The sequence below is a fragment of the Dipodomys merriami genome, unplaced genomic scaffold, assembly GCF_024711535.1.
Source record: "Dipodomys merriami isolate MVZ:Mamm:240054 unplaced genomic scaffold, mDipMer1.0.p SCAF_102, whole genome shotgun sequence".
NCBI lineage: Eukaryota > Metazoa > Chordata > Mammalia > Rodentia > Heteromyidae > Dipodomys > Dipodomys merriami.
In genome coordinates this window covers 1,330,638-1,344,679 of record NW_027202294.1, presented here as the reverse complement: position 1 = coordinate 1,344,679, position 14,042 = coordinate 1,330,638, and the positions used below count along the sequence as shown (strand labels likewise).

Below are 14,042 nucleotides of genomic sequence, written 5' to 3'. Positions count from 1 at the left end.
TGAGATCTAAGGATAAGGGGTTCAAAACCAGTCCAGATAAGAAAGTGTCTGAGGCTCTTATCTCCAATTAACCACTAAAAAAGCCATAAGTGGAGCTATGGCTCAAGTGATAGAGTGCTAGCCTTGAGTATAGTAGCTCAGAAACCTCACTCAGGCCCCAAGTTCAAGCCTTAAGGTGAACACACACAAAAACAAAATGTCTAACCTAATTATTAATCAGGAAAATACAAATTCAAACCAAAAGGAAATTTTACTATATATGTATCATAATAACTTTTTAATTAAACATACAATTCAAAGCAATCAATACTCTCATACATCACAGGTAGAACTATAGAGCACTGTTTGGGAACCCTATTGGACAATATTCTGCAGTAGAAATCAGGAGAACTTAGTGCATAGCCACAAAAAATAGGTTCAAGAATGTCTATAGAAGCAATTATTTTCTCAAAGTTAATGATATTGACATTTTTGGTATACATTACTACTAACTTCAGCACATTTATGGTGACATAATAATCAACCTGGAATCAGAAAAGTTCTATCACCCCAAAAAGCTCTCAAACTATCCTTCTGTAGTTAAGACTATCCCTCTTCCATCAACTCCTAGTGATTGGTATAAATTACATAGGATACTCCTCCTCACCTGCCCCTTACTCCTTTTCTCCCTCCCTTTTTGTGGAACTGGAAATAATTTCATCCATACTACGCAAGCATTCTACTACTGAGCTACATCTGTGACCCAGATATAACCTTTATAGCTGGCTTCTCTGATTCATCATTAGTCTTGAGAGCCATCCACATTATTGTAGGTATCATTATCTTATTGTTATTTGGCCTGATTTATATTACAATGTATGTATATACCTTAATTACTATAAAGTCTGTGTGTACATATACATACAATGAATAACATCCATATATCCTTAAGTAGTTAAGAGAAAAAGAAATTAAGAGATCAATCTGTCTGCCAGTTTATCTGCATATAAGCTGATAACTTGCTTTTGAAGCTATAAACATTGCAAACATTTCTAAATTTACAAATGAGTCAAACTACCAGTATAGAATTATTTTACATGTGTAAATAAGTTCATTTTTATGTAAATACATTAATACATTCATTTAAATTTGAGAAGAGACAATTCAACAGCTTTAAATATTAAGACTTACTGGGTTTGGAGACCTAAATTGTGATTAAAAATATTTTCAGATAAGCCGGGCGCTGGTGGCTCACGCCTGTAATCCTAGCTACTCAGGAGGCTGAGATCTGAGGATCACGGTTCAAAGCCAGCCCGGGGAAGAAAGATCATGAGACTCCTATCTCCAATAAACCACCAGAAAACCGGAAGTGGCGCTGTAGTTCAAGTGGTAGAGCGCTTGCCTTGAGCTGAAGAGCTGAGGGACAGCGCCCAGCCCCAGAGTTCAAGCCCCACGACCGACAAAAAAAAAAAAATTTTTTTTCAGATAAATATACAAAAGTCTTCTTTTTTGTTTTTGGTTTTTTGCCAGTCCTGGGGCTAGAACTCAGGAGCTGGGCACTGTCCCTGAGCTTTCTTTCACTCAAGGTAGCACTCTACCCTTTGAGCCACAGCACTACTTCAGGCTTTTTCTGTTTATACAGTACTGAGGAATCGAACCCAGGGCTTCATGCATGCTAGGAAATCACTCTACCACTAAGCCACATTCCCAGCCAACTTCTATCTGATTTTAAAAGAAGACTTTGGCTGGGAATGTGGCTTAGTGGTAGTGTGTTTGCCTAGTATGCATGAAGTCCTGGGTTTGATTCCTCGGTACCGTATAAACAGAAAAAGCCGAAAGTGGTACTGTGGCTCAAGTGGGAGAACTAGCCTTGCATGAAAGAAGCTCAGGGACAGTGCCCAGGACCTGATTTCAAGCCCCAGGACTGGCAAAAAAAAAAAAGATCCAAGCACTGACAGGTCACACCTGTAATCCTAGCTGCCCAAGAGGCTAAGATCTAAGGAACACAGTTAGAAGTCAGCTCAGGTAGGAAAGTTCATGAGACTCTTATCTCCAATTAACCACCTGAAAAGTGAAGCTGAGGCTCAAAGTGGTAGAGTGTAGCCTTGGGCAAAAGAAGCTCAAGGATAGTACCCAGACCCTGTGTTCAAGCCTGATCTGAGTTCAAGACCAACAATAAATAAATAAAGTAAAATAAGACTGGTTAACAAATTTACAGGCCCAGTTATTAAATTTCAATTTAATATGTTAAAAAAAACTGCTGAGTTCATAAACACTATTCATAAGGAAAAAGCAAATTCACTAGCAGAAATTTTACAATATTATAATCATAAGTACTTTAAATAGTTAAAACCAAATACCTGATTTCAGCATCATAGGCACAGTCAATTTGAAGAGGTGATGAAAAATCTAAGTGTTCCATCCTTTGACTTGGCAAATATAAATTCTGAGTTATACTTCTACTAGTTATTAAAATAAGGAGCTATGTAACCTGACTACTTCACATCACTGTATCATGTAAGCAGCTTGGACTACCTTCTGACTATATAGCAAAACATATTCTAATGAAGGGTTTGGCTTGATGATTAGCCTCAGAAGACAGCAATCATAACAAGGAAATGAAGGAAGAACAATAGTCATACATTCTGAAGTCAGCTCTGAATAATGATACGTGACCATCATTTCCATATTGAAGTTTAGAAGACTTAGTTTAAAAAATGGCTAGAAGTTAGATCTTTACGTAAAACTAAGAACAGTTTGTGATAATGATTAGCATAAATAATCTAATTTATCCAGTTGCAAATCACCAACTCAAAATGTCTTTAATTTAGAAAAAAAAAAATAAAAGACTTAAACCAAGTGTGCCAAGTGAGGTGGTACACATATGCAAACCCAACACTCAGGAAGCTGAGGCAGGAGGATCACAAATTTAAGCCAGCCTGGGCTACATAGCAATACTCTTATTAGGGGGGGGAAAAAAGTCTAAAATTTCAAGTTTCAAGATGCTTATGTTATTATTCCTATTGTTTCAAAATGTATTTTACAATGTGAAGAATGTAAGGCTATCTAAAATCTTCCAGGAAATACTATTCCAAGTGAGTCAGAAATGTATTCAAGTTATGATGTATTAAATGCAATTAAGATGCTTACTAGATGATGTTTGTAAGAAGCTTAATGTTTACTAGATCACTGTCTGACTCTATCCTTTGTTTCTCCTGCTAAAAATGTTGCCAGGTATTAGTGGCTCATGCCTGTAATTCTAGCTACTTACTCAGGATGAGGTTGAGATCTGAGAATTCTGAACAAGAAAGTCTGAGACTCATCTCCAAATAACCAGTAAAAAGCCAGAAGTAGAGCTGTAGTTCAAGTGTACCACTTGAGCAAGAGCTAAGGGAAGGTGCCCAGGCTCTAAGTTCAAGGACCAATACCACTCCAGCCCACCCCACCCCCAAAATAAAAGTATCTCATATAGTTCAGTTATACATAGCCAGCCTAGCATATGGAAAGACACTGGGAGGGGAAGACAAAAAAAAAAAAGAAAAGAAAAAAACTCATTCCTATTAACTTAGGTGAAATTTTCTACAGCTAAATGCATTCTTTTCTTAAGCGTTTTTATTAACAGACATAAGAAGCAATAAGGTATACTAGTAGCTAAATGGTCTTTCAGCTAGATTCAAAGCACAAAACTAGTTATATGACCTGTTGTAAACTACTTCTCAGTACATTAATTTCCATCATGTGTAAAATAAGGTTGTGCCCACTTAACAGAGCTGATTTGAGGATTAAACAGACAAAATACTTACCTATGATAGGCTTCTCGTCGATACTTTTTTAGAGCATGCTTATCCATGTTAGCAGGCATATCAGCTGCATTCTGTAACCGATCACTCCAGGAGGTTGTCATTTTATATGTGTACTGAATTCTAAAAAAAGAAAAATCAGAAATTTAGTCGGATTGGCATCAGTGTACTGATGAATATTTGTACTATTTTCCAGCTTTTGTCTTTTGTGGATAGCATTTCTGTGAATATAATGTACAAAGTACCAGTTTTCAGTTCTTTAGCTATACATATTACTGTTCATAATATTTTAGGTAATCAAGATTTCTATATGATATTTATAGAACAAAAGGGGTTTTACTAAAAAATTTAAAGTTAAAATCCTATTGAAGTGTAATATTAACTTAGGAAGTTATTTACTAGACTATTTGTAACTGAAATTACAAAGGCTAGAGGTATAGCTCAAGTGGTGTCTGCCTGGTAAGCCTGAGGTCCTGAATTCAAATTCCACTGCTGAAATAAATACACAAAAATAACTGGACCTTCATTAATATAGTGTATTTGACATGCTATATACTACATAATGCTAACCATATACATACTATAAAAACCATATAAATATATAACTATATATCTATATATAGATATTTAATACATAGATTTTATAATATTGCACGCGACATAGATATAAAAGGGTAATACAGTCTTTTTGTTCCATAAAGAAAGTCCATGTGGTAAATCTGGACCATTTTAAGGGCTATAAAAAAATGGACAAAATGTGAAAGTAGGGAACTACAAAGCAATCAATGATGTGTTACTTGGGATGACAATATGTTACAGAAATATAAAAATCAGAATTTAAATTGACGAGAAATCAGAAAGTCTTTTTCTATTCAAAAAGGATTGTGGCAGGGCTGGGAAGGTGGCTCAGTGGTAGAGCTTTGCCTTGCATGCATGAGGCCCTGGGTTCGATTCCCCAGCACCACATAAGCAAAAAGAAAAAAAAAGCCGGAAGTGGCTCTGTGGCTCAAGTGGTAGAGCGCTAGCCTTGAGCTGAATCGCTGAGGGACAGCACCCAGGCCCAGAGTTCAGGCCCCACGACCAGACACCAAAAAAAATTTTTTTTAAAAAAAAGGATTATGGCTTATAGGTATGGTTCAAGTGATAGAACACTTGTCTACCAAGTACAAGGCTTTAAGTTCAAACTTTCAGTACCAAGAAGAGCAAAAACAAAAAGATTTCAACTTGAGTTCTGCAACAATTACAGAGTGATATATATATATACATATATGGGAGACTAAGGCCTCCCATACCTCCTCTCTATTTTTAAATACTTAAATCTGAGCTGAGGTGGTACAACTAAGTGGCAGATTTTATAATTCTGAACTAGAGCGCATGTTGAACATGCACAAGGCCAGGTTCAATCCCTAGCACACACACAAAAATTAAGATCTGCCAGGCTTTGGTGGCTCATGCCTGTAATCCTAACTATTCAGAAGGCTGAGATCTGAGGATCGAGGTACAAAGCCAGCCAAGCCAGGGCAGGAAGGCCTGTGAGATTCTCATCACCAATTAACCATCAGAAAACCAGAATCTGTGCTGTGGCTCAAAGTGGGAGAACCCTAGCCTTGAGCTGAAGAGCTCAGGGACAGTACCCAGGCCCTGAGTTCAAACCCCACAACTGACAAAAAAAACAAAAAACAAAAAAAACTAAGATCTGTAGAGGGACAAGTTTCAATTACACATCAACTAATTCTTGTGGATAAGATAGGATCAGAGTTAACAATCCTCAGTGTTCACACTGGCTGGGAGTGGTCTCCATCCCAGTCAGTCACTAGGGAAAACCTATCACCATCATGAGTCCTATGTAGAGTAACTCTGAAAGTTTCTGGCTGTGGTAAAACAAAGATATTTAAACACTGCTGTGCTCCTAACAAAGGTTAAGAGCAAAACCACAAAGGACCAAACTTTTTAAAATTTAAATATGTCCAGAAACAAAACTGACCCGGAGCAGTGGCTCTTGCCTGCAATCCTAGCTACTAAGGAGGCTGATATCTGAGGATCCGAGTTCAAAGCCTGCCCAGACAAGAAAAGTCCTCATGAGACTCTTATCTCCAATTAACTACTCAAAAACTGGAAGTGGCTCTGTGGCTCAAGGTGGTAGAGCACTCGCTTTGAGCTCGGAGATAGAGCCCAGACCCTGCAAGCCCTACAATCAACTAAAAAACAAAACAAAACAAAAACAAAATTTGAGCTGGGTATTAATGGCTCTTACCTGTAATCCTAGGTACTCAGGAGGCTGAGATCTGAGGATCACAGTTCAATGCCAGCCCCAACAAAATCAGTTTTTTCTAACACCTTATAATTTTGCTCCTTCTAATCTCAAAAGTAACACATACAAGAAAACGTATTACACACTTTAAATGTTAGTTTTTCCAGAAAATATTTATAAAAACTTTGTTGTATTAAACACTTCATTACTTTTCATCTTTTACATATTTGTCAAACAACTTTTTTCATTTTGGGGTAGTTCTGTTTCCTTTCCTCCAATATTGGAGAGTTACAGCCACAGCCTTAAGCTTGCTACACCCTCAACCTCAACGTTTGTTTTCATTATTTTCATTTAGAATTCTTATCATTTGTCCCAAGTATGCCATTTGCATACCAGTCATAGCTAATAAACACTAACAATGATACTCACATAAACCACTCATTTATCCTGCTTTCTTTCTTTGTATGTAACATTTCCAGTTTGTGTACCATCAGTCACAAGGTATAAAATGGAAGCCCAATGACATGAGACTTTTGTTTGCTGCTCTGGCCCCAGCATCTTGCAGGGCAGACTTCACACACACAGAAATAAATTAACTGAAGGTATGGCCCAAGTGCTAGAGGGCCAACTAGCCTTGTGCAAAAATGCAAAGGAGAAAATTAGGCTCTGAGTTCAAGCCCTAGTACTATGATATACTGGGTGCTAGTGACTCAGTCTGTACTCGTAGCTTACTTGAGGCTGAAATCCAGAGGATCATAATTTAAAGTGAGGCTGGGCAGAAAATTCTATGAGACTGGACTTCAAAATAACAAAAAGCCAGGCATGGCTTAAGTGGTAGAGTGCAGAACTTTGAATTCCAACACCAATACCTCAAAAAAATATAATAATCATTAAGCCTCTATACAGCCTTTTGCTTTGTGTAAGCTTTAAAATGCAAGATTACACAAAATCCTTCTAATGTTCTAAATAAATTTTTGTGAAACCTAACAAATGCATTAAATTCTTGGCCTGATTAATGTAATAATATTTTGCCAACCTTTCAACATCAGGCCTCAGAACAAAAGGTTCCTTGTTCCTTGATGGAAAATAAAGTTGAGAAGTAGTCTATCTTGTCAAGTGAGAAATGAAGTACCAATTGCCCTGCCAATTCACTTCTCCGTCTTTTGCTTATGATTTTAATCGTAAAGGTGATATACAGAGGGGTAAGTTACTTAAGTCAGGTAATGAGTACATTTCTTTTTGAAGAGTATCACCTCATCTCTCATTTTCTCCCAATGTTATCCTCTTGGCTCCTCTCCCCCATGTTGTATAGTTCATTTCCAACATAGTGTCTAAAACTAATTCAGCAGTGACATTCACTCGTTTTTCCTTCTTGAAGCAACAAAGTAGTACAGTCTGAAATTAAAACTAGAAATATGAGTTTCCAACATTTTGAAAATAAAGAGCTAGGGCTGGGAAGGTGGCTAAGTGGTAGAGTGCTTGCCTTGCATGCATTAGGCCCTGGGCTTGATCCCTCAGCACCACCATAAGCAGAAAAGGCTGTGGCTCAAATGGCAGAATGCTACCCTTGAGCTGAAGAGCTAAAAGGACAGCACCTAGGCCCAGAATTTAGGGCCCATGACAGACAAACAAGAAAAGAGCTAAATTTTGTTATGTCCTTCTAAATATTCTTTTTTTTGGGGTCCGGTTGTGGGGACTGAACTCTGGGCCTGGGCACTATCCCTCAGCTCTTCAGCTCAAGGCTAGTGCTCTACCACTTGAGCCACAGTGCCACTTCCGGCTTTTTTTTTCTTTTTGCTTATGTGGTGCTAAGGAATCGAACCCAGGGCCTCAGGCACGCAAGGCAAGCGCTCTACCACTGAGCCACCTTCCCAGCCCCCTTCTACATCTCATGTGCCAAATCACTTAGAATGCTTTCTTTTTGCATCAGCATGTTCAGGTTGCTTCTAAATGAATGTTTTGGATACCAGACCTTCAGTCTGGGGTTATTGGAAGGAGCAGAATAAGCTGAATTAGATCAGGATACATTGTATGCATGTATGGAAATGAAATCCCCTTTGTACAACTAATGTATACTAATAAATGTTAATAAAAATAAAGATTTTCTTGTTAAACTTTAGAAAATAATGACTGGGGCTGGGAAGGTGGCTCAGTGGTAGAATGCTTGCCTTGCATGCCTGAGGCCCTGGGTTCGATTCCTTAGCACCACATAAGCAGAAAAAGCTGGAAATGGCGCTATAGCTCAAGTGGTAGAGTGCTAGCCTTGAGCTGAAGAGCTGAGGGACAGTGCCCAGGCCCAGAGTTCAGGCCCCACAACTGGCAAAAAAAAAAAAAAAAGAAAATAATATGACTAATGGCACAAAAAAAAGCTAGAGAGTATATAAACGCTTAAGGTTGGGCATGGCAAGTGGTAAGGCACCTGCCTACTAAGCATCAATGCAAAAGAAAAAAAGACTGAGCTACTTTTATCTTCAAATGAGCTACTTTTATCTTCAAACTACTCATAATTATCTAAAGTCTATCAAAAACACAAACATAGATGTACAATTTGTACATTCAGCCAATGCATAACACTTTCAGTAAGTAATGACTCTTGAATACTTTTTTTTAAAAGTTGATTCTACTTTATTTCAAAAAGAATTTGCCCTCTTACCAATGAGTTCCTGATCTTCACAGAACTTTGTTTTAGCTCTTTTCTCTTACAAAATTTAGGTTAAAAAAAATCAGAAATGGGACTGGGAAGGTGGCCCAGTGGTAGGGTGCTTGTCTTGCATGCATGAGGCCCTGGGTTCGATTCCTCAGCACGTTAGAAGAAAAGGCTGGATGTAGCGCTGTGCCCCAAGTGGTAGAGCACTAGCCTTGAGCTAAAGAGCTGAGGGACAGGGCCCAGGCCCAGAGTTCAGGCCCCACGATTGACAAAAAAAAAAAAATCAGAAATGCAGAAATGATCACCGAAGTTACTTCTTCCTTTTTATTATATAAATTCATTTTTAAGGTTTAATTTGCTTAACTGGTGAAAATTTAGAGCAATATGCATTAATTCAATGCCTTAACAATGTTAACGCAGTAACAACTAACGTTTATTGTAGGTGTGTGTGTATGCATGCGCACCTGCATGTGTGTACCAGTCCTAGGCTTGATCTCAGGGCCTGGAAACTATTTCGTCTAGCTTCTCAGAAAGTGGAGATTGGAAAGATCACACCGTTTGAGGCCTGCCTGGGCAAAAGTTCATGAGACCTCATTCGTAACCAAGAGGTGGATAGCATGGTATACATCTGTAATCTCAGCTGTGTAGATGAATGACATAGAGAATCTTGGTTTCTGCCCAGCCTAGTGTGGGGGAAAAAGCTCACAAGACCCCCCATCTCAACAACCCAGCTATGGAAGGAAACATAAAGATGACACTCCAGGCTGGGCAAAAAGTGAGATTCTATCTATCTATCCATCCATCCATCCATCCATCCATCCATCCATCCATCCATCCATCCCAGGTATACAAATGAGGATTAGCTATAAAGTCATTGCTAGACAAGTCAGTTTTTGTTTTTATTTTTGTTGTTTTTTTTCAGTGCTAGGGATCATGACATGACAAAACAAAACAAAACAAAACAAAAAATGCTGAACAGGAGCTGGGAATGTAGTGGTAGAGTTCTTACCTAGTATGTAAGAGGCCTGGGAGATAAAGAAGGTGGCTAGTAAATACATTAAAGCCACTATGCCATTGTCTGAAATATTTTAAGAAATCTTTGAATCAAGTAACTAAAAAAAAAAAAGAGAAATCACCACACACACACACACACACACACACACACACACACACACACACACACACACACACACACACACACACACACACACACACACACACAATGTTTCCTCTGGATATTTGCAATGGAAGCATACTAATATTTTTTTAAAGACATCAAATTTCAAATACCAAAGTTCAGTCTTCTCTATCCAAGCAGATCCTGGTAGCCAGGCTCTTTCATCTTATTCACCTGACAATACTTCCTAGTCAGAGCAAGAACAAGTTTTGTCTCTCTCCAATTTAATCTTGCTGATTCTATATTCATCATGAAATATAAAGTCTTTTTGCTACTCTGCTAACAGTTTTGCCATTTTTTTTTTGGTTTATTGCTAAGGTTGTTTTCCATAAACAGCCACTTGAAACTTCAGCAACAAATCATTACAGGATACAAATTTTGATCAGAAGTCATAAAACTTACTGGGTCAATGACAAGAACTTTAGCACCCATTTAGCAATTTGCTACCAAGTTCCTCAACCCAAATAACTTCCTCAGGTCATAACTTCTTTTAAAAAATTAAAAAATGTGTGTATTTTACTTCAGTTTTTCTGCTGCTGGGAATCATTATACTCTTAAAATATCCATTTTAGCATCTTCTCTATAGGTTCTCCCTGACCATACCAAACTATAATATCCCCATTGAAAAAAACAAAAACAAAAAAACAAGGAGCTGAGCTAACCTTTGTACGAAACATAGTATGTGCCAGTAACACATCAACAGAATCACATTCTATTTTCTCCTGTGAATTTTTTTTCCTTTTTTTTTTTTTCAAGATGAAAGTAAAGATCTCTATGGTTAAGTTTTTGAAAGTTATATGGACTGTAAGTAGCAAGCCAAAGCTCAGACCCAGACTACAAAATCCAGGCCCTTAAACATAAGTAATTCTGTCTTCTGGCTGAAAGAACTGCCGTTTTCACTGCTTGCATGTCGCTTAACATATGTTTTGTGGTATTTAACGTTTTGTGTTAGTGGATGTTGTCTTTTAAAAGCTCAAAATATCACACTCATTCAACAAAAAAACTTACTGAAAGCCTGTGTACTAAGCACTGTCAAGTACTATGTATTACAGACATTTTTACAAAGCATCAATGAATAAAAATTAGATGCTTTTTTTAGATTCATGGAAAATCCAGAAATTCAAGTGCAAAAATCAAAATATGTACACAGCAATTATCACTAAATAAAAACACGTTTATATTAAAAGTAACAAAAGCATAGTCTAAAATATGACAAAGTTGTTGAGGGGTTTTTTTTTTCTATTTCACTGAATTTACTTTCTGGTACAAGTCAATATAAAGGCTTTCATAAAAACAAAAAATGGTAATTAAAAAAAAAAATGTTTAGCTAAGCTCTGGTGTGACTCCCATCAGTAATCCTAGCTACTAAGGAAACTGAGATCTGAGGATCTTGGGTCAAAGCCAGCCCAAGCAGGAAAGTCAGTGAGACTTTTGTCCAAGGTCTGGCACTGGTGTTTCATACCTGTAATCCTAGATACTCAGGAGGCTGAGCTCTGAGATAAAAAGCCAGTCCAGGCAGTAAAGTCCTGAGTCTCTTACCTACAATTAAACACCAAAAATGCCTGAAGTGGAACTGTAGCTTGCTTGAATTAAGTATGAAAGCTCAGGGACAGAGACCATGCTGAGGTTCAAGTTGCAGGACCTCCCCCTCCTCCAACCACCGCCCCCCAAAAAAAGAAATGGAGCTGTGGCTCAAGTAGTAGAGTGCCAGCCTTCAGTGAGAATGCATCCAGGCCTGGAGTTCAAGCCCCAGTAATGACACAAAATGAAGTATTTTTTAAAACTTTTTTGTTCTCCTTCCTTTCCCCAAACAACAGTAGAAATGTTCTAAAGACTTCAATGAAGACTTTAATGAACGCGCTACTGGCTTTCTTTAGGAAGAGGCATAGTAAGTAAGCCTGGCAAGCACTACATGTAAATACTAATATAAATCTTCCTACAATTACAACTTCAGGTGATTGTGCATTTTCACACAATGATACCAAATCTTAAAATTAAGTGGAGCACTTACTTAGCATGCACAATCTCCTCCACCACCACCACCAAAAAAAGCCTGAAATTACAGAACATCCTCCCTCACTCCTCCCACTACTTCACTAAGTTGATTCTTAAACTTTAAATTCTAACTTAGTAAGAGTAGTGAAGTAATCCCTGTTAATGAAATAGGGTGGTGGTGAACATAATGGAAATGCACATCAGAAATAATGTGTGCCAGCATAAACCCAACTATCAACAACCCACCACCCCTCTGCTTGAATTCTTAAAACACTATCGGCACAGTGCTGTAGTGAATATGCAAAAGATCTCAAGTGTCCCCTATACTCAGAAAGTCTTTAGGATAAACAGCGCTGTTGCAACTAGTCACATTCTTGTCAGCAGGTTGCATCCGGTGCCTTAAGAGGAAAAATTAATAGACATTATGAAACAAATGGGGAAGAATCCCTGGGCGCGCGCACCGACGTGCTCGCGCGTGCACACCACCGAGGTACAGTGACTAGTCATTTCGGAGCACTGCCTTGAGGAGCACAGCATCTAACCGCCCAGGCTGAGGAAACAAACGGGCCGCCAGACTTGGTACTGCTCTGAAAAAGAGGCGGCCTGCCGGAGCCAAACCCGCCGAGACGCCCTTCTTCCCGCGGGCCGGCCGCCGCGCCCGGCTCTCCCGGCGGCCCGGAGCCGGCGGGGCCCCCACTGGGGTCCTCCGGAAAGCCGCCCGCCTTCGGGCGACGCCGGGCCGTTCCACCAGGAAGTGCTGCCCGCGGCACGCCCGGCTGGTGAGCCGCCCAGCGGGCAGCGTCTCGGGGCCGTCCCCCACGGCGGAGGCCCGAGGGCCCCCGGGAGCAGGCGCGGAGAGCGCCGTGAGCAGGGGCGGGCAGGGCAGCCTCCGGACGCGGGAAAAGGCGCCGCGGGAGCGGAGGAGGGAGCGCGCCCGGCGGCGGCGGCGGCGGCGGCGGCCCGCTCCGAGGGCGAAGGCGGGGTCCCCCGAGACGACGCCGGGAAACAATGGCGCGAGCGTGACGCGGGCCGGGGGCGTCGCCCCGCAGGGAGGAGGGGGCTGCCGGGTGGTGGGGTGGGTAGCGGGGCGTCCTGGGGTCGGCGGCGGGCAGGGATGCGGGCGCAGCGCCCGCGGGAGGAAGCGCGGGTCTCCGGTGAGGAGAGGGAACCTGAGGAGAGGGGCGCCGAGTGCGCGGAGGGGGCCGGGGCCGCCGCGGGGTCGCGTGCGGGGCTGCGCAGCTCCCTCCCCCGTTCGCTCGCCCGCCCGCCCGCCCGCCCGCCGCGGGTCCCGCCGCACTCACCGGCCCAGCCGCACGGCAGCGATCCTAGCGCGCAACTGCCGCAGCCGCTCGGGCGCGCGCCGCCCCGCCCCCGGCACCGCCCCCAGATCGCGCCCGGCCAGGGACCGGCGCGCAGTTCCGTGCCCCTTCTCCGCCGCAGAAAACCTCGGTGGCGACGCTCCCTGCAGCGTTTCGGAAACCAAGCAGAGAGATCTGAGGGGGGGGGAGGCTTTACCATTCCAGCAGGTCTAACGTCAGGATACCTGTGTTGCTTGGATGTGGAGTGACTCACGTTGATAACTTGCTCCCTTTAGGGCTCTATCCCTGGATGTTTTGTGTGCACCCCTCAGCAGAGGTCCCAGTGACCCTCTGCACCTCGGCCCCTCCCACCAGACTGGGTAACATTCTTCTCAGTCACATAATCTTCTAAGCAAAGGAACCTCAAGGGCCTCTCTGGTCCCAGACTACTGTAGCACGCTTAAATAGCCTTGGTAACTGAAAGCACTGATTTTTGGAGTTTATTTGAAGATTCGAATGACAGCACCAGTACTTATATATACCCTTGGGTAAAGGTACCCAGCTTCATTCCATCCAAATGGTTCTATAATGAAAGGATGGATAATGATATGGACAGGATGAAATAATATAGCTAAGACCTGTATAGCAAACAATAAATGGTAGTACTTACATTCATCCTTCCACTCCTATCACCCACCATGACAAGACCCTCTAAGAAATAGAAATCACTGTATTACTTGGTCTGGGCAGCTCTGTGTGTGTGTGTGTGTGTGTGTGTGTGTGTGTGTGTGTGTGTGTGTGTGTGTGTGTGTGTGTGTGTGTGTGTGTGTGTGTGTGTGTGTGGCTTCACACTCTCCCTGGGCTTTCTTGCTCACAATTGGCTCTCTACCACATA

General features: G+C 41.3%; 1 protein-coding gene across 4 annotated transcripts in view; it reads right to left on the bottom strand.

Annotated features, from left to right (window-relative positions):
• The window catches only part of Nt5c2 (5'-nucleotidase, cytosolic II), a 148,346-nt gene that overhangs the window by 78,579 nt on the left and 55,725 nt on the right, over positions 1–14,042 (bottom strand). For 2 of the 4 annotated variants that reach the window (XM_069994265.1, XM_069994273.1), the window contains one exon: positions 3,783–3,902. In XM_069994265.1, the coding sequence (XP_069850366.1) occupies positions 3,783–3,883 (101 nt within the window). In that variant the 5' untranslated portion in view covers positions 3,884–3,902. Of the gene's footprint in view, positions 1–3,782; positions 3,903–13,150; positions 13,191–14,042 lie in introns of those variants that run through there. The other 2 variants (XM_069994256.1, XM_069994291.1) reach the window with 2 other exon arrangements.